Below are 23,058 nucleotides of genomic sequence, written 5' to 3' on the forward strand. Positions count from 1 at the left end.
TTTTCCTTGTGAATACATGTATTTGACTATGTCTGACTCTTTCGGCCCATCCCTGGGATGTGGAAAACATGCCATTCCATTGCTTGCAAGAGAATATGACTGACAGGGCCAGTCAGCGAAAGCATATGGGGACCTACTCCCCAGATTTAGCTCCACTGTATAGCCTCTGGGGGATGCTTTCAGTGCTTGCTGGTGTGGATGATTGAGTGGAACTGGGAGAACTTAGTCCCTGTGACATCAATGAGCAGGTGGGAGCAGTCACATCCCTTCACTGGGGTCAGCATTCACACATGGAAAAGGTCTGGGGTGAACTAGAAAGTAACTAAGGAGCCCTTTGATTCACAAGGCATGAAGGACACTTCTTCATATGCTATCACTGATAAAAGGAATAAAGTTCCCATGTACCAGAGGGCCTAGGCAAATGACATCAGTTTCTTACCAGTAACTGAATTATCTTCAATAAAAGGCAGAAGGCTAGGATAAACAGCAGTTTTGGTTGTGTGCTTTATAATATGTCTGAGCTGACTTTTCATGTGTACATGCGTGTGCTTGCTTTGGACTGAGTTAAACTCTTGAGGATGTAAACACGGTTAAAGCTGGAGAGGCCCAATCATGAAGATTCCAGTGTCCAGGATGTGGCTTTGTGAAGGCAAGCTGAGAGGAGAATTTAGTTTAATCCCAGGTGGGTATGAAAAATTCTTCCTAGCTGCAAAGAAACTATTCTTTTTCTTTGATGCTGGGAGAATTGGTGTTGAGCTGAGACCAGAAATAGGATTAACTTAGCAGAAGGGAGCATTCCTGCTTCCAGGTCACAGCCTCTCACAATCTCCCCCAATGCTCCTGTGGGCTCTAGTGCTATTTCTCAGGTGCAGGGGTTTGGTTTTTGGTTTTGCTTTTGCTTTTCTTGGTTTTGTTTTAATTGAGTCTTAATTTTTTGGTCATGGGCAAAGGTGATGTGCTACCATTTTATTAAGTGTTCAGGATAAACTGTGCTGTTTCGGGAGATGCAGCCCAGAGGTCAAGTGTAGTAGAAATAAGAACATGCACGATTTAAAAAGCACAGGATGGAACTCCGCTCTGAACAGCTGTGTGTGTATGCAATCGTGGAGAATTTCAATTTGAGATGCAAAAAGTGCTTTCCTTTGGAAGCCTTGAGGATGTAGGAAGGTTTTGAGAATTCAGCCTTAGTTATTTCCAGCCCTGAGTTCCTTCCCTATGAAGGATTTCAAACAAAGCACCATGGGTTAAAAAAAAAAAATCAAAGTTTCCCCTGCTGTGGCTTCTTACTTGGATAAAGCCCTATTAGAGTAAAAGAATAAAGAGACTACTGGGAAAAAAAGAAAGAAAGAAAGCACAAAATCCCACCTATTTCTGTGTTCCTCAGTACCCTGCAGTACCCTGTGGTGTACATATTTAGCTGGCAGCAGTAGAGAAACAAAAGTCACAAAGGGTGTGCGATGTCGCATAGAGTTTTACAGATACCCAATTTGTATTGTTCCTGCTGGAAAGACCCAGATGCAGCCAAGCTCTGGAAGCCCCTGGCTGAGAAGGGCCTTCTTAAAGTCCTTTCTGCCAAGCCCTGGTGGGGGCTGGAGTGGAGTTGCATAATGAGTCTGAATTAAGAACTGGAAACTTAATTAGGGTCTGATAGAGAGAAAGAAAAGGGCAGTCATGAGTAGAATGTGTTCAGAAGTCAGCTTTGTTGAGTGAAACATGACACCTGAGAAGCCAGGGCAGTGTGACCACTATTAAGGGTGCAGAAACTATCTCTGAAATTATATGGAAAATTACACAACATAGAAAAGGGGACAAAGAGAGGCCCAAAGTACTAGTCCTAAGGCAGTTGGATAAAGATGTTATAAACAATTCCTCTACGTATTATACACACAGGAGATGGCTCAGTACTTCTAAATGTTGGACATGGACACAGGACAGCCAAAAAAGAAATAGCCATATAGTGACAACCTTAAGGTTAGCTGCCTATGCTCTGAAATATTGCCTTATTTCAAAATAACCAATTCACTCTTTTTTTTACATCTGAATTCTATATTACCCTTTGCCAGTGGCTATGAGGATGGGTAACAATGTCCTTGCATTGGCCACCTGTGAATTCCATGAGCACAGCAGTGGCTTTGCTTATTTTGGATCCCTGCAGGTAAGAAACACCACAATATTTCATGGCTCCATTTGGAGTGCATGAGCAGGCCCATTTGGGCTTCAAAGAGATTAAAGATGGTAATGAAGAGGAATAGAGAGATGGCTCCTCAGTTAAAGCATTTGCTATTTTTCCAAAGGACAGAGATTTAGATCCCAGCATCTACAACCATCTGTAACTCCAGTTCAAGGTAATCTAATGCCCTCTTCTGGCCTTTGTTAGTACCAGGCTCACATGAGGCACAGATACATACATACAAGTAAAACAAACAAACAAAAATCTTTAATGATGTATAAAATTCTACATAATACTACATATAACACTAGAGCGCACGGGCACGTGCACGCGCGCACACACACACACACACACACACTCACACATACAAAGTCACAATATGCAAATTAGCCAAAAGGTCCCTGTTATACTACTGAGCCTAAAAGCCAATTCTATGTGACATAGACGCCCAGAACCTTCCTACAATGTGTCAGGGTCATTTGAGTTGTTAAATAACTTCTTAGCTCTGACCCATTAACCCCATTTGAAGTATATCACCTTCTGCCCCTTCTCTTGAAAAATTCTCTGAGTATCTCTTAGCTCTATGTCCTAGGTGCAAACACAAGAACCTGAAACTCACAGTGACTGCCCACAGAGAGCTGATAGCCACTAGGTTTTGAGTCTGAATAAAAGAAAATATTTCCTGTAGATGGCTCCTGGAGGACCACAGACCACAAATATGGAGGGATCATATTTGCTAAAGATATATGTCTTGCTCATCAAACTGCAGACACATTGAAGCTTCAATACCCCAGTTCAGAGAGAGAGAGAGAGAGAGAGAGAGAGAGAGAGAGAGAGAGAGAGAGAGAGAGAAGCAAGCATGCATATAAAGACAGATGAAGAATCTATGGTGGTAGAAAGAAATTTATAAAAGACCTAACATTATCTAAAATTAGAAGAAACTAAATTGGTCCAATGGGCAAGTTATGTCCCAAAACATGTCACCATGTCTACCACAGTCTCACCCCAAGTCACCACTGTGATAAGTTAATGAATTATGCAGTTAGGCAGGCACACCATGTGTCACTTAAAACAATAAACTTTTAGAAGAATGTGCAATTGAATTTATTATATCAAAATAAAAAGATAAGAATTTTTGCAACATATTGTATATAATGGTTTTCTTAATTCATAAAGAATGCGTAAAAGCCAATAAAGAAAACAGCAACAACAACCAAGAAAAAAGTGGGAAAACTGGTAAAATACAAAAAACATTTAGCAGAAAGGAAGAAGGAAGGATAATATCGATCATTATGCAAATCATAATAGGTGTTGTAGGGGTGTTCTCCATGGAAAGTGTAAGGATATTCAATGCTGGGAACAAGTGGGAAAACCATTTTCATAACTCCTAGTAAGGGTACAGATTGACCTGCCTCTCCTGGAAAGCAGTTTTGCAATACCCATAAACACTAAATGCATACATATTTGTGATACATTAATCCACTAAGCATTTACCATAGGGAAGCATCCAGTGTTTTGCCAGACATGAAAACATTCTATATTCTATAAAAGAATATTAGATAGTTTTAAAGGTGCTTTAAAATGAATGTGTCCATTAATATGTTAATACTTACCTATCTAATTTGTAATATTAAACTGTAGAGTCTGAATATGCTTTAGGTATATGTATAGTAAGAAAATACTGCACTGTGGAAAATACACAGCACCGTGTTTTATGTAAGACACTAGCGCTGTGGGGACACTAATGAAGACAAGCTAAGGGAGAGTGAATTATGCATTTTATGTATTCTGGGATGATTATGGGAAAGACAACATGGAGGGAGGGTCACTTTGATTAGCATTTTGAGCAGTTTGAAAGTTATGTGTAAGTATTCTTTTTTTATATTTTTAATCATCACTAGGCTTATTTAAAGATTAGGTGCCATGAACTTTTTGTGTTTCCATTTAGAAATACATGTTTCTAAAACAACAGTACATAGCTCATTGAATTGTAACCCATTTCAGCTAATTAAATCTTTATAGAACATGAAGATCAGCATAATAATAAACCTTAAATACTGGAAAGGGATGGGAGCTGTGGAAGGAACTGGAAAAGGAGGGGAGGGCAGAGGAGGGACAGTGGTATGACAAGAAGTAGTGAATTGGAACTGCCTTTGAAATTCAGGGCAGTTAAAAGCCCTTGATTATTTCCAATGAGACTGAAGAATTTAAACATGAGCTTTTGACAAGAAAACTAATATATTCTAGGCTCTTACAGCTTGTTTCCAAACAAAACCTTAAGAGACTAAAAGAAAAATAGATACATGTAGGAAAATTTATATCTGAAATTTGATGTTTTAGTGACAGACCAATTTACCTTCAGCAAACTAAAGATCCTTTTTTCTAAAAGAAGAAAGAGTTGTGTGACATTTTATTCTCAATACTTGAGTGCTATTCAAGGAAGCTAATTATGGATAAGTAGCAATAAAAGAAGACTACAATCCTGAAAGATAGCAGTGATTTTTCCCCTGAGATTGAATATAGTGTAAGGATGGCTTATAAGATAATTTCCAGTAGTATTAGTGACCTGAGTATAAGGCTGAGTATATATCAGTAAAACAGTGTTAGCATAGCTTGGAGAGGCATGTTCTCTCCTAACACTGTGTTTATACTCACATGCTATCCTTCTTCATTACATGAGTCTTTAATCTCTTCTCATTTAGCTAGACTGGAAGTCTAGACCTAGATAGTAAACTTGGAAGTCTAGGACAAAGGAAAGTCTAACAAGCAGTAACTTAAAAAGAATTAAAGGTCCTTAGTTACAACTGAGTGTCTGCGCATATGAAATAATAGCCTTCTTCCATTTGATCTTGAGAGTTAAGTGAATGTGATAGATGCCCTAATCTCTAAGACCAGTTTTCCTCCATCTTAGTAGCATCCTAAAGTCAGCAAAGCTTGGATTAGGAGAGTTTTTGTAGATATTTTAATTCAATATTTTCTACCTGTTTTATTTTTTGTTTACTAGATGCAGAAATTAAACCATTAATTATCATATGTTAACTTGCTAGGTACAAATCAAATTTGTGATCTCACAGCTATAATTTCTATGAAATGGAACTAAGAAATAATGTTAAGATTGGGTGAGTTGCAACTGAAAAGTGGATAGAGAAAATGTGGCACATTTACACAATAAAGTACTATTTAGCAGGAAAAAAAAACAATGGAATCTTGAAATTTGCAGGCAAATGGATGGCACTAGAAGAAACCATCCTGAGTGAGGTAACCCAGTCACAAAAAGACAAGCATGGTATGTACTCACTCATATATAGATTTTAGACATGGATCAGGGGAGTGCCAGCCTACAATCCTACTGCCAGAGAGTCTGGGAAACAGAACCTTCAACCAATGACTGATGGAAGCAGAGGCAGACAGCCACAGCTTAACACTGAGCTGAATTCAAGGAACCCATAGACAGAGAGGGAGGACTGATGAGCATAGGTGTCAAGACTGGGCTTGTTTAACCCAAAGAAACAACTGACCTGAACAAAGGGGAACTCTTGAACCCCAGACTGATGGCTGGGAATCCAGCATGGGACTGATCAAGACCCCCTGAATGTGGGTGTCAGTGAGGAGGCCTATGCAATCATCTATGGGACCTTGGGTAGTTGATCAGTATTTATCCCTGGCATACAAATGGACTTTGTATTTGTCCATTCCACAATGAGAGATGCACTCTCAGCCTGCATTCTTGGGGGAGGGCCTAGGCCTTGCCCTGGATGAAATGACAGACTATGGACACCCCCATGGAGGCCTCCCACTCCCTGGGGAAAGGAGTGGGGATTAGGGGACACTGGGGATGTGTGGGGATTGGTGGGAGGGCATGGGAGGAGGAGAGGGAAAGGGAGAGGGACCTGGGATTGACATGTGAAGTAAACTTGTTTCTAATTTAAATTTAAAAATAAAAAAAGATTGGGTGAGTTGACATATATTAGGTATGTGTGTGTACACTATAACCATAATATTACTGCATGTTAAATATCATTAGCCACAGCTTAGAATAAAAGTCATCAAATATTTTGATCATGAATATCAGGATCAACTACAGCTTCTCTGATCTAGAAGGCATATTGGGCTCTAAGTTAAGTCCTGTTCTCATCCTCATTTGGACAGACTGATCCATGAAACATGTTCCTCAAAGGTAAAAGATGGGAAAACAGGCGAAGACTCAACTGTACAAATGTACTGCCAGTCACTATGTGACTTGATTTAGCAGATGCCTTGTGGTCCCCCCAAAATTTCATGACCAAAGTTAGCATCAGCAGACAATCCAATAGACTCCCAAGAGGGAATCAGGTAGGAAATGAACATTCTCCATAATCAGTAGTGAAATTGGTACACAGATATTAGTATAGTGGTTCAAAAATACTTCATCTGAATCAAAAACACTGTAATTCAATAAAGTGGGATTCCAACAGGTCCTGATCTCTGTAGATAACATGAACTGTGTATTCTGAGAAATGACTGCTATTATCTGCTTGGATTAGTTAACTATTAGTAAACATCTCAAAATATAATCTTGGAGGGTCCTCCAACATCTCTCCAAATTTATGTACTTAAGAAGCTGGTTACCTGGCATTCGGTATGCATCATGGCTCATCTTTTCTTCTGTGATAAGGCTCCTGACTTATAAAAGGTTGCTATAATCAAAGCTTTGAGGAGACAGTGGCAGTTGGTAATTGAAAATGAAAATGGCATTGAATGTCCCAGACTCTATTTCAGCATCTTTTATCTCCTGCTAGGAACCTTGAAATATACCTCTTGTTTATATCCCAAGCAGTACCAATCAAAATGGGGGAGAGTCAGACAAACTGGAATAAATAGAGAACAGAAGCATTTTGTTTTTATCAGATTCCATTGTCTATGTGGAATGGACTCATTTCTCTGGGGCACTCAGCTGCATTGCTCAGCAGGATAGAAGCCATTCAGATAACACGAGTGTCACACTCATGTCACAATAACAAATGTCTGTTCTTCTCCCCCTCTGTAAATACTCATACATACTCACACACTCAAGCAGATACACATATGCACAGGCAAGGTCATCAAAGCATGCCAGTGCACATTGACAGATAGATTCAAGCCATGTACAGTACATGCAGACACACACGATGCACAGTGATATTAGTAAATGAATATATCCAACAAACACACTGTTAGAGCTCTGAGAGAAAATCAAATGGACAATGCCTCTCTTTGTGCCAGAAATGTAGTCATGTATAGGGCTAGAACTTTCATGGCTGCTGTGTTTACTGTCTGCTGTGGATCTCAAACCACCTATTAGATGCTATGCTAATCTGTGCTAACATAGTGTCACAACCTAAGATATTTTACAAGTCACACTGTAAAATGAGGTTAAAAGCACAGGCACAGGGCAAGCATTTTAAAAGCTTACTGCTTTCTGGTTGGCTTTTTGAACTTTACTCAACTTGCCCTTCCCTGGCCTAGCTAGCTCTTAATAGCATTGTGTATCCTACTTCATTTTTGCTGAGCATTGTTTAAAATATTTTCCAACCTGTTCACTAGAAAGTTCTCTAGGGTTATTACCATTGGTCATCTCAGGGTTCACTTTCTTAGTCCTCCCACTCTGCCACTACATCTAGATCCCATCAAAAATGAGATTCCTGAGAAGAATGCCAAGGAAGTCCATGTCAACTAATTTCCCTTCCACAGTAGTAACTTCTTATCAAACATAATTCTAATTGAATTCCAGAGAGTGATATAAGAGTAAGAACATTTTATAGTGGTTTTACTAGCAAAAACAAAAACAAACAAAAAACCCCTATGGTTTTTACCAAACTATGAAATGTGGTAAGAAGCTATTTAAAAAGTTCAGTGGTTATCCAGCATGCCTTTGTCATAAGACTGTGCCTTATTCACTCTCTGTTGGTTTTCCTGTCCTTCTAATGGTAGTTTGTGTGGGTATTGAGTACAGGAACCCTGCATACCATCTTAATGACTTGTTTTGATAAATCTGTGTTGTAACTTAGCCTTTTTTAAAGACTGCCAGTCCTGTCCTTGTTAGTATAATGTTTGTTCTGGGTAAGATGTTTGCCTAACAGTCAGGAGCTCCTTTCCCATGTTACCCTTTCTGATTGGTTCTGTAACCTACCTGGAAATTATTTTGAGAATATTGGAAAGTATCCCTTCAGTAGATATTGGATGTGAAGTAATTCTGTTTTGTTTTCCTGAAAATAGTTCTGATTTCAAATGCAAATTGGAAAAATTTTGTTGCATATGGGAATTTAAGTTAAAGACATTTTTCCTTTATTACAAAAAAGACATCGCACTGTCTCTATACTTCATTGTTTGTTGCAAGCTCATGCACAAATCTTAACTCTTGCTATTATAAGTCCAATAGGCCTTTTCTTAACTAGGTGATTTCTATATATTTCTATATATGAAAACCAAACCTTTAACCTTGGTTTTCAGCAGTTTCACAATGACTGATAAGTTTTGTTTTGCATTAACTTCGCTTATTGTTATCATACCCTTGATAGAGTATCAGAACATTGTATCGCTCATTAATTCCATCAAACTGCTACTTGTTATCTGGTAAAATATTGGTTTTTCCCATTATGAGGGAGATGCCAAAACTTCCAATTTCTCTCTCAACATTCGGGCTGAACTTGCTCTTAAGTCTCACTACTTAGTGTATGGACTACACTATGTCTACAGGACTCCTGCTGTCTCTCACCTATGTTTCATTTGTCCTTCAGTATTTCTTCCTGACCCAGATTTTAGTTCACTAACTGCTCTTCAGCTCAGTGCACCTGCCATCACATTTATCTATTGAATCTATATTATTATTATTATTATTATTATTATTTCAGTTATAGAATTGTCATCTGGCTTTATAGTGTCCAATTCTCTGAGAAACTTTTTGATATACAAATTACTCAATCCAACATCCAATTTCTTAGCATACATTGGTCATTCACATTTTGTCTATAACACCTTGTTTTCATTCTTGTAGCTTTCAGTGGTCTGTTATAACAGTTTTGGGTTGCCAGGTAATTTTTGTTGCATGGGGGGAAACTGTGCTTAAAAACTTTTTTAGGATAATTTGAGATTCTGGACGGTTTTATCTAGCTCCAGAGATTTATTTTGCGAGGAACAGGTAGGAGAACACAACAGAGCAGTGGTCCTGCTCGATGTGTGCATCGAGACCCCTTTGGGATTGCATATCTGATATTTACATTACAATTCATAGCGGTAGCAAAATTAGTTAGGAAGTAGCAATGAAATAACTTTGTGAACTATATTAAAGGGCTAAAGCCTTAGTAAGTTTGAGAATCACTGTAATAAAGAAATGTAACCCAAGATCCAAGAAGGAGGTTTTTTCTGTTGTTTTTTTTTTTTAATTTATTAAAAGTGTTTTCATGTGTGTGTGTTTGTGGAGAAGTGTTCTACTGCTTGACTATATCCCCAGCCCTGGACTTTGGTTTTATTTAAAATTTGATCTGTCTTAGCCCTACAGAAAGCTTGAATTATTTAGAAGGGGATTTTCCCTCCATGGGCCCTTACAGCTTGCATTTTGCCTTCCATCAACCCTCAAAGACCCCTGGAGTGCCTGTTCAATCGCTGGTGCTGGAATGTCAGTCACTGCTTAGTTCCTCATGGAGTCTGTGCTGCATCCTTAGCCCACTGGTTCCTTAAAATAATTCCTGTCAGCAATCTGTCCAGTACTTCTAGCGATCTGGGTTAGTCTGCATCACCATTGGCAACCTCAGGCAGAAACCCCATCTCATTATCATCTTAATTTGCATTTCTTTCATAATTATAAAAGTGAATCATCTTTCACTTGAATGCAGGACATTATTTCTTACTTTGTGAACTCTCAAATCTCTTGCAATTTTTTTCTTCTGCAGTATTGCCCTATTTTTAGAAGTTCTTTATTTCTTTTAACATTATGAATGCCTATGATAAAAACATTTTTTCTCATTCAAAATACTTTGTAAGCTCCACCCCTAAGACTGCTATGTTTATGAAGTCAAATATTTTTCTTTATTTCTGTTGTACTTTTAGTCTTAAGGGACAAGCTGCTCGTATCCCCACCCTTAAGGGACACATCACTGATTTCTTTTGCATGAAAGTATAAGTAGTGTGTTAATGAGCATTTGCAAAGTGTTAAACTTCAGGAAGTTTCCATCTGAATTAAAATGTGATATTATGGTGATAGGTCCAGCTGGAAGTTCAAGGTCTATTTTCTGTGTCCTGATCTCATCCTCAGACATTACTAGAAGAGTTGGAGCAGTGTTATAGGATGGTTATTCTTCAAGAATTTTCTTCTTGTGTTATTCTATTCCTGTACCGGCTCATCTAATCTTGTGTCATAAGTTTTGCTGAAGAATGACATCTCCCTGATTCCTCCTGTGTATTTCACATTCCTCTTCCCACACTCAATACAAAAGCCTGTTCAGCATTTTCAATTAAATGAGCCTTAACTCATATCTCAAATCTTAAAATAGTTTTCTTCCCCAACTCCACTTGTATTTACATCAAATCCTGAACTTCCTACCATCATGTACCCAGGATACAAGCTCAATCATTTCTAAGTAATATTTTGTTTTGTAAACTAGTAATTTTTCCAGCCTAATCACAGTTTCTCACCCTTCCCTCTTCTCCTCCCAGTTCACCCCCCTAATGTATTCCCCCTGCTTTCTCTTCAGAAAGAGGCAGGCCTCCCATAGATAGGCCAGCATGGCATATCAAATTGCAGTGAGACTAGGCAGCTCCTCTCCTATTAAGGCTTGACTAGGCACCCTGTAGATAGAAAGGATTCCAAAAGTAGCTAACAGAATCAGAAACAGCCCTTGTTCTCACTGTTAGGAGTCCCACAAGAAGACCAAGCTACACAACAGTCACATATATGGAAAGAGCCTAGATCAGTCCCATGCAAGTTCTCTGGTTGTAGGTTCTGTCTCTGTGAGGCCCTGTGAACCCAAGTGAGTTGATTCTATGCATTTTCTTGTCCCCTTAGTCCCTCTGACACCCTTCTTATCTCTCCTCAACAGAATTCCCTGAGGTCCTAATGTTTGTCAGTGGGTCTCTGCATCTATTTCCATCAGTTTCTGGGTGAAGCCTTTCTGATGACAATTGGGCTAGGCAACAATCTATGATACTCAGAATATCATTAGGAATCATTTCATTGACATTTATTAATTTATTTAGCTCCATTCATGCTTGGTTCTATCCTAGGTCTCTTGGCTAGCTCCTGGGCCCTAGCTCTCCAGGCAATGTCAGAGGTAGACACCCTCTCATGGTATGGGTCATCAGTTGGCAACTCCCATAATTCCTGTGCAACCTTTATCCCAGCATATCTTGTAGGCAAGGCAAATTGCAGGTCAAAGGTTATATGGCTAGGCTGGAGTCCCAGTCCCTCCACTGGAAGTATTACAGGAGATGGCCTGTTCAGGCTTCATATCCCCCATTGCTAGGAGTCTTAGCTAAGGTAAGTCTCATAGATTCCTGGGCGTTTCAATTGTACAACATTCTTGATCATCCCAGAGATGCCTTGGATTCTAGTTGTCTTTCCCAGTAGTCTCTCCCTTCATCTTTGCCCAACCTGATCTCTCCTATTCCCATCCTACTCCACCTAATCCAGAACCCCTCATTCACCTAATTTGTCTGTTCTATTTCCCCTCCACAGTGAGATTCATGTGTCTGCCCCTTAGTCCTCCTTGTTACCTATCCTTTGTGGATTATAGCTTGATTATCATTTACTAAACAGCCAATATCCATGTATAAGTGAGGACATAACATGTTTGTCTTTCTGGATCTGAGTTATTTCACTCAAGATAGTATTTTCTTTTTTTCTTTTTTTTTTTTTTTTTTGGTTTTTACGAGACAGGGTTTCTCTGTTTTGGAGGCTGTCGGTCTAGCCTGGCCTTGAACTCACAGAGATCCGCCTGCCTCTGCCTCCCGAGTGCTGGGATTAAAGGCGTGTGCCACCAACGCCCGGCTCAAGATAGTATTTTCTAGGTCCATCAATTTTCTGGTAAATTTGTCATTGCCATTTTTTAAAATTGCAACAACCTTCATTTTTTTATTTTTTATTTAATGTAAATTAGAAACAAGTTTGCTTCACATATCAATCCCAGTTCCCTCTGCCTCCTTTCCTCTCCTGTCCCCCTTCAACCCTCCCCCAACCCCTTCCACAATCCCTATTCCACTTTCCAAGGAGGGTGAGGCCCTTCGTGGGGGATCTCAAAGTCTCTCATATGATTCAGGGCAGGGCCTAGGCCCTCCCCCATGTGTCCAGGTGGTTACAGCATCCCTCCATGTGGAATGGGCTCCCAAAGTCCACCTGGATGACAGGGTTAAATGCCCGAGGCCCCAAAGAATGCTGAGGCCTCCTCCCTGACACCCACATTGAGGGGGTCTGGATCAGGCCCATGCTGGCCTCTCAGCTATCAGTCTGGGGTCTATGAGCTTTCCTTTGTTCAGGTCAGCTGATTCTGTGGGTTTCACCTGCCACATCTTAACACCTTTGCTCATCACTCCTCCGTCTCTGCAACTGGGTTCCAGGAATTAAATTCAGTGTTTAGCGATGGGTGTCTGCCTCTGCTTCCTTCAGCCACTGGATGAAGGCTTTAGGATGGCACACAAGGAAGTCGTCAATCACGTTATCAGGGAAGGGCATTTAAGGTAGTCTCTCCACTATTGGTTAGATGGCCAGTTGGTGTCATCCTTGCAGGCCTCTAGATACCTCACTAGTGCCAGATCTCTCTTCAAACCTATAATAGCTCCTTCTATTATGGTATCTCTCATCTTTCTCTCCTCTATTCTTCCCCCGACTCAACTTTCCCACTCCTCTTCTCCCCTCCTCTTTATCCCCTCTCTTTCTCCCAGCTTCCACACCCCAGCCCCCGCCCCCCCCCCCATGCTCCCAATCCCCTCAGAAGATTCTGACCTGTTTCCCTTCTCTGGGTTACCATGCATATCTCTCTTAGGGTCCTCCCTGTTTCCCAGACTCTCTGGCTGTGGAATTGTAGGCTGGCACTCCCCTGTTTCATGCCTAAAATCCATATATGAAAGAGTAAATACCATGCTTGTCTTTTTTTAACTGGGTTACCTCACTCAACATGGTTTATTCTAGTGCCATCCATTTGCCAGCAAATGTAAAGATTCCACTATTTTTTTTTCACTGAGTAGTACTCCATTGTGTAAATGTACCACATTTTCTGTATCCACTCTTCAGTTGAGGGGCATCTAGGTTGCTTCCAGGTTCGGGATATTACAAATAATGCTGCTATGAACATAGTGGAACAGATGTCCTTGTTGTATGAATTTGCCTCTTTTGGGTATGTGCCTATGAGTGGAATGCTGGACCTTGTGGTAGACTGATTCCCATTTTTCTGAGGAATCTCCATACTGATTTCCAAAGTGGGTGTATGAGTTGGCAGTCTCACCAGCAGTGGAGGAGTGTTCCCCTTACTCCACATCTTCTCTAGCATAAACTGTCATTGGTGTTTTTGATTTTAGCCATTCTGGCAGGGGAAAGATGATATTTCAGAGTTGTTTTGATTTGCATTTCCCTGATGGCTAGGGATGTCTCTCAGCCATTTTAGTCTCCTCTATTGAGAAATCTCTATTTAGTTCAGTCCCCCACTTTTTAATTGGGTCCTTTGGTGTTTTGGAGAATAGCTTCTTGAGTTCTTTGTAAATTTTGGAGATCAACCCTCTGTCAGATGTGGGGTTAGTGAATATCTTTTCCCATTCTGTGGACTGCCTTTTTGTCTTGTTGACTGTGCCCTTTGCCTTGCAGAAGCTTCTCAGTTTCAGGAGGTTCCATTTATTAATTGTCGATCTCAGTGTCTATGCTACTGGTGTTATATTCAGGAAGCAGTCTCCTGTAACAATTTGTTGACGGGTACCTCCCACTTTCTCTTCTAAGAGTTTCAGTGTGCTGGATTTATGTTGAGGTATTTGATCCATTTGTGCAAGGTGATAGACATGAATCTATCTGCAGTCTTCTACATGCCAATATCCAGTTATACCAGCATCATTTGCTGAAGATGCTGTCTTTTTTCCAATGTATAATTTTAGCTTCTTTGTAAAAAAAAATCAAGTGTTCGTAGGTGTGTGGGTTAGTATTAGGGTTTTCAATATGATTTCATTGGTCTACCTGTCTATTTTTGTGCCAATACCAAGATGTTTTCAGGACTATAGCTCTATAATAGAGCTTGAAGTCAGGGATGGTGGTGCCTCCGGTGGTATTTTTATTATACAGGGTTGTTTTGGCTATTGTGGGCCTTTTGTTTTTCCATATAAAGTTGAATATTGTTCTTTCAAGGTCTGTGAAGAATTGTGCCAGTACTTTGATGGGGATTGCATTGAATCTGTAGATTGCTTTTGGCAAGATTGCCATTTTTATTATGTTAATCCTATCAATCCAAGAGCATGGGAGATCTTTCCATTTTCTGGTATCTTCTTTAATTTGTTTCTTTAAAGACTCAAATTCTTCCTATACATGTCTTTAACTTTTTTGGTTAGCATTATCCCCAAATATTTTATGCTGTTCAGGGCTATTGTAAAGGGTGATGTTTCTCTGATTTCTTTCTCATCCCATTTATCAACTGTATATAATAGGGCTACTGATTTCTTTGAGTTAACCTTGTGTCCTGCCACTTTGCTGAAGATATTTATCAGCTGTAGGAATTCCCTTATAGAGTCTTTCAAATCACTTATGTAAACTATCATATCATCTGCAAATAGTAAAAGTTTGACTTCTTCCTTTCCAATTATATCCCCTTGATCTCCTTTTCTTGTCTTATTGCTCTAGCTAGAACTTCATGTACAATGTTGAAGAGATATGGAGAGAGAGGACAGCCTTGTCTTGTTCCTGATTTAAGAGGAATTGCATTGAGTTTCTCTCCATTTAGTATGATGTTAGCTATTGTTCTATTGTATATTGCTTTTATTATGTTCAGGTATGTTCCTGTTATCCCTGATCTGTCCAGGACCTTTCTCATGAAGGGTTTTTGGATTTTTGTCAAAGGCTTTTTCTGCATCAAGTGAGATGATTATGTGGTTTTTCTTTTACAGTTTGTTTATATGTTGGATTACATTGACAGATTTTCACATGTTAAACCATCCCTGCATCCCTGGAATGAAGCCTACTTGATCATGGTGGATAATTTTTCTGATGTGTTTCTGGATTCGATTTGCTAATATTTTATTGAGGAGTTTCGCATCAATGTTCATGAGGGAGATTGGTCTGTAGTTCTCTTGCTTAGTTGTGTCTTTGTATGGCTTGTGTATGAAGGTAATTGTAGCTTTGTAAAAACAGTTTGGCAATGAACCTGCTTCCATTGTGTGGAACAATTTGAGAAGTATTGGAATTAGCTCTTTTTAAAATTTCTTGTCGAAGTCTGCACTGAAGCATTCTGGGCTTGGGCTTTTTTTTCAGTTGGGAGACTTTTGATGACTGCTTCTATTTCATTAGGGATTATAAGTCTGTTTAGGTTGCTTATCTGCTCTTGATTTAATTTTGGTAAGTGATATCTATCCAGAATATTGTTCATTTCCTTTAATTTTTTTAATTTTGTGGAGTACAGGTTTTTAAAGTATGACCTGAAGATTCTCTGGATTTCCTCAGTGTCTGTTGTTTTGTCCCCCTTTTCATTCCTGATTTTGTGGATTTGCATGCTCTCTCTGCCTTTTTGTAGTTTGGATAGAGGTTTGTCTATCTTGTTGATTTTCTCAAAGAACCAATTCTTTGTTACATTGATTTTTGTATTGTTTTGTTTGTTCCAACTGCATTGATTTCAGCCCTCAATTTGATTGTTTCATGGTGTCTGTTCTTCCTGGGCAAGTTTGATTCTTTTTGTTCTAGAGCTTTCAGTTCTGCTGTTAATTCTCTAGTGCGATATTCTCCAGTTTCTTCATATGTGCACTTAGTGCTATGAACTTTCCTCTTAGTATTGCCTTCAAAGTGTCCCATAAGTTCGGATATGTTGTGTCTTCATTTTCATTGAATTTTAGGAAGTCTTTAATTTCTTTCTTTGATTCTTCCTTGACCCAGGAATGGTGTAATTGTGTGTTGTCCAATTTCCATGAGTTTGTAGGATTTTTCTATATTTTGCAAATCAGCCCTGTGTCCGATGAGGTTGGTGAAGATCTTTTGATATTCCATAGGCTGCTGTTTTATTCTTTTGACAGCACCCTTTGCCTTTCTGATGGTTTTCAGTTTCATGAAGTTGAAGGCTCTCAGTTATTAATTGTTGATCTTAGTGTCTGTGCAATTGGTGTTCTGTTCAAGAAGTTGTCTCCAGTGTCAATGTGTTCTGCTCAAGGCCATTCCCCATTTTCTATCAGGTTCAGAAAGCAAAGAATCATTAGGTCATATTTTTAAAAACCTGTTCTCCACAAAACTGGAAAATCTAAAAGAAATGGACAACTTCCTCAATAGAGACCACTTACCAAAGAGAAATCAAGATCAGACAAAAAATTTAAATGGAGCTATAACCCCTAAGGAAATAGAAATCCCAGGGCCAGATAGTTTTAACACACAAATCTACTAGACTTTCAAAGAAGAGCTAATATCAATACTCCTCAAATTATTTCACAAAGTAGAAACAGAAGAAACATTGCCAAATTCATTTTATAAGGCCACAGTTACTCTCATACCCAAACTATGCAAAGACTCCACAAAGAAAGAGAATTACAGACCAATTTCCCTCATTGATGCAAAAATACTCAATAAAATATTCACAAACAGAATCCAAAAACACATAAAGGAGATCATCCATCATAATCATGTAGGCTTCATCCAAGATATGCAAGGATGAATGATCAAAAAACTGTCAATTTAGTTCACCATATAAACAAACTGAAAATGTCTTTGATAAAATCCCACACACTTTCATGATAAAAGTCTTAGAGAGATCAGAAATGCAAGGGGCATACCTAAACATATAAAGGCTATATACAACAAGCCAATAGTCAACATCAAATTAAATGGAGAGAAACTTAAAGCACTTTCACTAAAATCTCTCTATATCTATTTAATATAACACTTGGAGTTCTAGCTAGAGCAATAAGACAATTAAAGGAAATCAAGGGGATACAAATTAGAAGGGAAGAAGTCAAAGCATCCCTATTTGCAGATGATATGATAGTATACATAAATGACCCCAAATATTCTACCAGGGAACTCCTATAACTGATAAACACCTTCAGCAAAGTAGCTGGATACAAAAAATCCATCAGTAGCCCTCTTTTATACAAAAAAATTAGGGGAACAACACCCTTCACTATAGCCAAAAATAATACAGAATACATTGCTGTCACTCTAAGCAAGTGAAAGACCTATATGGCAGGAACTTCACGTCTCTGCTAACCAGGGCTCTCTGTCTTCCTTCCTTCAGCCCAAGGTGAGGATGCACCTTCTGTGTTTGCAAAAAGTCAAGGCTCCAACGACACAGAAACCACTGCAGCACCTGATGGTGAGTCTGAGCTACCTGTGCTCAACTATGAATCTGTGGTATTTTGTGCACATGTAATCTAGGCTTATGGGAACTTTCTGATCTAGGGATCAACGTATTTGGTTAGAACAAAGTAAATTTCAAAAGCCAAATTCAACCTAGAAGATAATAAAAATGGAAGCCTTTAAAACACACACAGGTATGTGTGTGTGTTATAGTGTGTGTGTGTGTGTGTGTGTGTGAACAAATTCTGTTTTAAGATAACACACATGGGTTTTGTCTTAAACATTCCTTATTACATTGAGGTCACATTGAGTCATTCAAGGTCAAACTGAAATCAACCTACCTGGCCTGCTGTTATCCCTGCTACCCCAGCACTGTGGAGCCCTCCAATGAGCTTGGGCTAAGGCTCTTCTCACACCCTCAACTGCTTCATCTCTGATGCTTTGACAAAACACACAATGACTCTTTCAAAGCACCTTAGAAATAAACCCACTCAACTTTATATGCATTCAAAATCAGATTCAAATAAAGATCCCAGAACCATGAACTTATTAACATCCCTGCTCCTACACATCCAAGCTAAGAACATTCTTAAATACCATTATTTGCATTAGAAAAATCCCTGCTTTCACAGACATGATTCTAATGGGTCATTGAGGTTCGTGGTTTAAATATTATAATAAAGACTCTTTTCGAGTTTGATTAGAGAGGTACGCTGAGTAACCTTTAGTAACACCAAGTACTTGATGCAAGAGAAGCTGGGACAGGAGAGTCAGCAGCCACCCACAGCACAAGGGACATTCCTTATTTCAGTAGACTTTGAAACCGAGGGTCAGTGAGCCTGGCAGCTTACTGAGTATATACTAGCTAAGATAGAAGCCAGTGGCTCTCGTTGCCTTTGGCCTAGGAAGGGAGACAAGCTGCAGAGAAGAGTCCTTAACCCCTCAGCACCAGCTAGTCTCACAGCTAAGAAAACTAGAATCCGTAGCTTATTAACTATGCAAAATGATACATGTTTATTAATTTTGTATGATACGTAAAATTACAAAATTACACTTGTTGATGGTCTACTATGCTATGGTCTATAGACAAATCATAAAATATCTAAGTCAGGTTAAGAATATTCACCTCCAATATTTCTCATTTCTTTATGGTAAAACCTGAAATTCCTTTTGGCTCTTTGAAATGCAATTCTGCCTTTCTTATCTGCAGACACCTTCCCATGCAATCCTACACTACAATTTCTCACTCTTATCTCACTGTTACTCAAAAGCCATCACTGAGCCCCTCCCAGTGTGCCTGATACATCACTGTCTTCCACTCAGTTTCTGAGAGATGACTATTCACTGTCTTTCTGTAGCTGACCTATTTCTCTTAACATAGTCTCTAGTTCCACAGATGTCACAAATGGCAGGACTCATTCCTGTAATGACAACTACTATAACTAGTATCCCACTACTATATATGCCACATTTTCTTTATTCACTTACAAATTCCTAAACATTTATTTCTATTTTGTGTTGCAAAGTAGTCTCCCAACATACTGATTTTTTCCTTCTGATACATACTCAGTAGCTGGTTGCCTGGTCATATGGTAGTTCTATCTATCTATCTATATAGATAGATAGTTATGAAACTTCCATACTGTTTTCTAAAATAACTATACTATTTTAAATTCACACTAGCAGTTTGCAAGGTTTCTCAAACCTTTACCAACCTTTATTATTTTCTTTGTTTTTGATCATGATAATTTCTACTGCAAGGAATTTTAAATTTATAATCAATATTCCTGTCTTCCATTTTTGAGAAATGTCTACTTAGATTTGGTGCTTATTTATAAAGTAGGTCATATGCTTCCTTGCTTATATGTTTCTGTAATTCCTTCTATTCCTTCAACCCCCTTTCAGTGATATAGCTGCTGAGATTCTCTCTCATTCGATAGAATGTCTCTTTACTCCATCAGCTATTTCTTTTGCCGTGCAAACACCATTGAACTTGATGAAATCCCATTAGTCTACTTCTGTTTTTGTTTCCTGTACTTTTGGTGGTCTGTGCCAAAAAATCCCTGCTCTTGCCAATTTTCTGAGGTGTTTCCCTCCCATAATTCCATAAATTCTATGAGTCTTTAAACTATTTTTGAATTTTGTAACTGATGAAAAAGAGGAATCCAGTTTTACTCTTCTGCATGTAGATATTCAGTACATGTGCATCTCTTGGTGAAAAGAACCATCCTTTGTGCCGTTCATGTTCATAATACCTTGTAGGCTGCCTAGTCATTCACATGTCTGGTTTGATCATTCTGGTTTTGAAGTATGTTTACTACCACTTCTTTTGTTCTTTTTACTCGGGGTCATTTGGACTATTGGACATTTTTATAACTACACATGAAATTATTTTCCCAACTGTATGAACAATATTATTTGAAATTTTTGTTTGCTTGTTTTGTTTGTTTTTCAAGACAGGATTTCTTGGTGTAACAGTCCTGCAACTCGCTTTGTAGACCATGCTGGTCTAGAACTCACTGAGATTCACCTGCCTCTGCCTCCCAAGTGCTGGGACTAATTTTTATATGGATTAAATTGGGATAGTACAAACGTTTTCTACTTCTTGTATCCTCTTTAGTTTCTCTCATCAATGTCTTATAGTTAAGTTTCCTCCTAAGTATGTGACTGATTTATTTCTATTTACAACAAGTTACTATGGGCATATTGTGGAGTCTTGACAAACTCCATGGGAAGTGAGGGTGATGGGGGGGTAGAGAGGTGTACAAACATGCCAGGTAGACAGTGCTTAAGTGAGATGTTTTATTAGAAATGGAAATGGGAAGGAAAGAGAAAAGAAGTAAAGAAACACAAGACAGAGAGAGGACAGAAGAGAAGAGGGAAGCAGGAAAAGTCCTGGCTGTCCAAGGGGAACGTAGGAAAATGAGAGGGAAAGAGAGCAGGAAAGAGAGAGGGAAACGAGACAGCAGGAAGACAGAGCAAAAAGAGAGAGGGAAAGAGAGCAGAAATGGGTGAAGGTCTTTCTTTTAAAGGGGTCCTTTGCACCTGAGTTGACCAGGGTACTGCCTAGTGCATTCTGCCAGGTGGTGGGGCAGGACAGCATAATGCCTGAATCCTTACACATATACCAATGCTATATATACATGTATATACATATGTTATTACAACTTTGCTGAATCTAGTGAGCAGTTCTACTAGAGGGTGTCTTTAGCATTTCCTATAAGTAAAATCAAATCATTCGTAAACATGAGCAACTTTTCACTTTGGAACCTCTTTCGTTCTACTTTTCGCCTGAGTTCCCTGGCAACATTTTATAGAACTCGGTCAAATGAAAGTGGAGACCGTGGAACTCTTATTTTGCATCTTAGGAAGCTTGTCAGTTGGGTTATTATAATTGATACTTATATGTTGTGCTATGTTTACATAATTTGCCCAGCATTTTAACCATGAAACAGCCTTGACTTTTATCAGATGCTTCATTTGCACTGATTGACAGGACTGAGGGGGTCTGTCTTTCATGCTCACGTGGTGGCGCATCATGTTTGCTGATTTGCATATGTTGAACTCTAATTGCCTCCCCAGGATGAATCCCAATTATCCTAGTGTATAATCTTTTTACTGTGCAGTTGGATTTGGTTTCCTAGTTTTGTTCATGATTTTTCATTTGTGTATATCAAGGCTATCAACCTCAGTGTTACTCTGTGTAGTAAGAATTGAGAGAGGGATAGTTACCTGGATATTTAATTAAAGTAATGCTAGCTTTATGAAATGAGTTTGGGAGAATTTCTTCCTCTCCTATTTTTGGAATAATTTCTATGAATCAATGTTAGTTTCATGGAACAAAATGCAGAACTACTAAGGGCAGTGACACTAACTGGGTAGTGTTGGGTTTTTTATTATTGATTCCATCTCCTTTCTTGTTATTGGTCTTTTCAATGTCTTCATGATTCAGTCTTGAGAACATTTAGGCATCAAGGAAATGCTTTCTTCTGGATTAACATTTTTGGGATATAGTCATATAATAGTCACGATCTTTTGTATTTCTCCATTTAAATCTGATTTTATTGTCCTCTTTCCTTAATTTAGTTGAGAATTAATTATTTTATCTTTCTGAAGAAGCAGTTCTTTTAGTGTGGTTTTGCATTGTTCTATTATCTTTTTATTAATGTTGGGTTTGATTTGATCTTGTGTTTTAGATCCTCAATATTCAGGAATAGGTTGACATATTTCCAATTTTATATTGTTTGAATTAATTACTACAAATTTCACTTTTATATTATGGCCATTATATCAGAGAGGTTTCGGTATGTTATCTACATTTTTCATTTGTTTTAATATATTTTCCTTTATAAATGAAAACATTTAATTGGGGCTGGCTTACAGTTCAGAGGTTTAGTCAATTATTGTCATGGCAGGAAGCATGCAGACAGAAATGGTGCTGGAGTGGTAGCTGAGAATTCTACATCTGAATCCTCAGGCAGAGAGAGAGAATGAGCCACTGGTACTGGGTCTGGCTTGAACATCTGGAACCTCAAAGCTGAGACCTCCAGTGACACACTTCCTCCAACAAGGCTACACATCCTAATAGTGCCACTCCCTATGAGTCTATGGGAGCCATTTTCTTTCAAACTACAACAATATTGTGCTTCGAAGAATGGAAGCCTGGGTAAGGAACCAAGGCTCAGGCAGGAAAGAACAGAAGGGAAGGCACTGGAGGGTGAGGGTCAGAGGATATCAAGTCCCTCAGATGTGTTGACTTTTATAGCTGCCTCCATTTGATAGTAGAACTGACTCCTTGAGTCCATGGCCTATGGGCACAACTGAGCTCAGGCCACTGGGGAAACAATGAACTGTGGGGGAGGGGGACTTGGAGTTCTCCCACAACCACTGCTGTGCAGCATTCCTTTGTCTCCCTTCTCTACCACTCAAAGGCAGTGAGATGCCCAAGTCAGGCTTCTCCCACATATGTTAAATCCCTGCAGGTCCGAGCTCTGAGCTGAGAGCTCCAGTCTACTCACATCTAAGCCCTGAGTGCTCACTAAGCCCAGCTCTGCTCCTCAGAGAGCACTATGGTGACAAGAGAGGGCTGGCATGGTGTCAGAAGAACTGACAGAGGCCCAGGTGGAACTTGCTGAGCAAGGACCTGGATGGCAAAAGTGGCCTGGCAGCTCTCACAGGACATCACATGGGTCTTGTTTCAACATATTTCAGTGATCAGGTTTATTCCTACATTCACTGATTGTTCAAATGTGCATTTTATGTGGCTTTTTAAAGTTTTCCTTGCTATTGATTTTTTGTTTTACTAAATCCTAAATAGCACATTTTACATGTATTTAGTAAAATGTATTGGGCTTTGATATATGATCTATCTTATTATCTGTCCAGAAGAATGTTCTATGTATAGGAAGAAAAATGG

The 23,058-nt window shown here is 39.0% G+C and overlaps 1 protein-coding gene across 2 annotated transcripts in view; it reads left to right on the forward strand.

Annotated features, from left to right (window-relative positions):
• Macrod2 (mono-ADP ribosylhydrolase 2) overlaps nt 1-23,058 on the forward strand; it is a 1,968,454-nt gene that overhangs the window by 1,932,132 nt on the left and 13,264 nt on the right. For both annotated transcript variants that reach the window (XM_040746387.1, XM_040746388.1), the window contains exon 17: nt 17,581-17,658. In XM_040746387.1, the coding sequence (XP_040602321.1) occupies nt 17,581-17,658 (78 nt within the window). The remainder of the gene's footprint in view (nt 1-17,580; nt 17,659-23,058) is intronic.

This window comes from Mesocricetus auratus, unplaced genomic scaffold (genome assembly GCF_017639785.1).
Source record: "Mesocricetus auratus isolate SY011 unplaced genomic scaffold, BCM_Maur_2.0 Super-Scaffold_100004, whole genome shotgun sequence".
NCBI classification, from domain to species: Eukaryota; Metazoa; Chordata; class Mammalia; order Rodentia; family Cricetidae; genus Mesocricetus; species Mesocricetus auratus.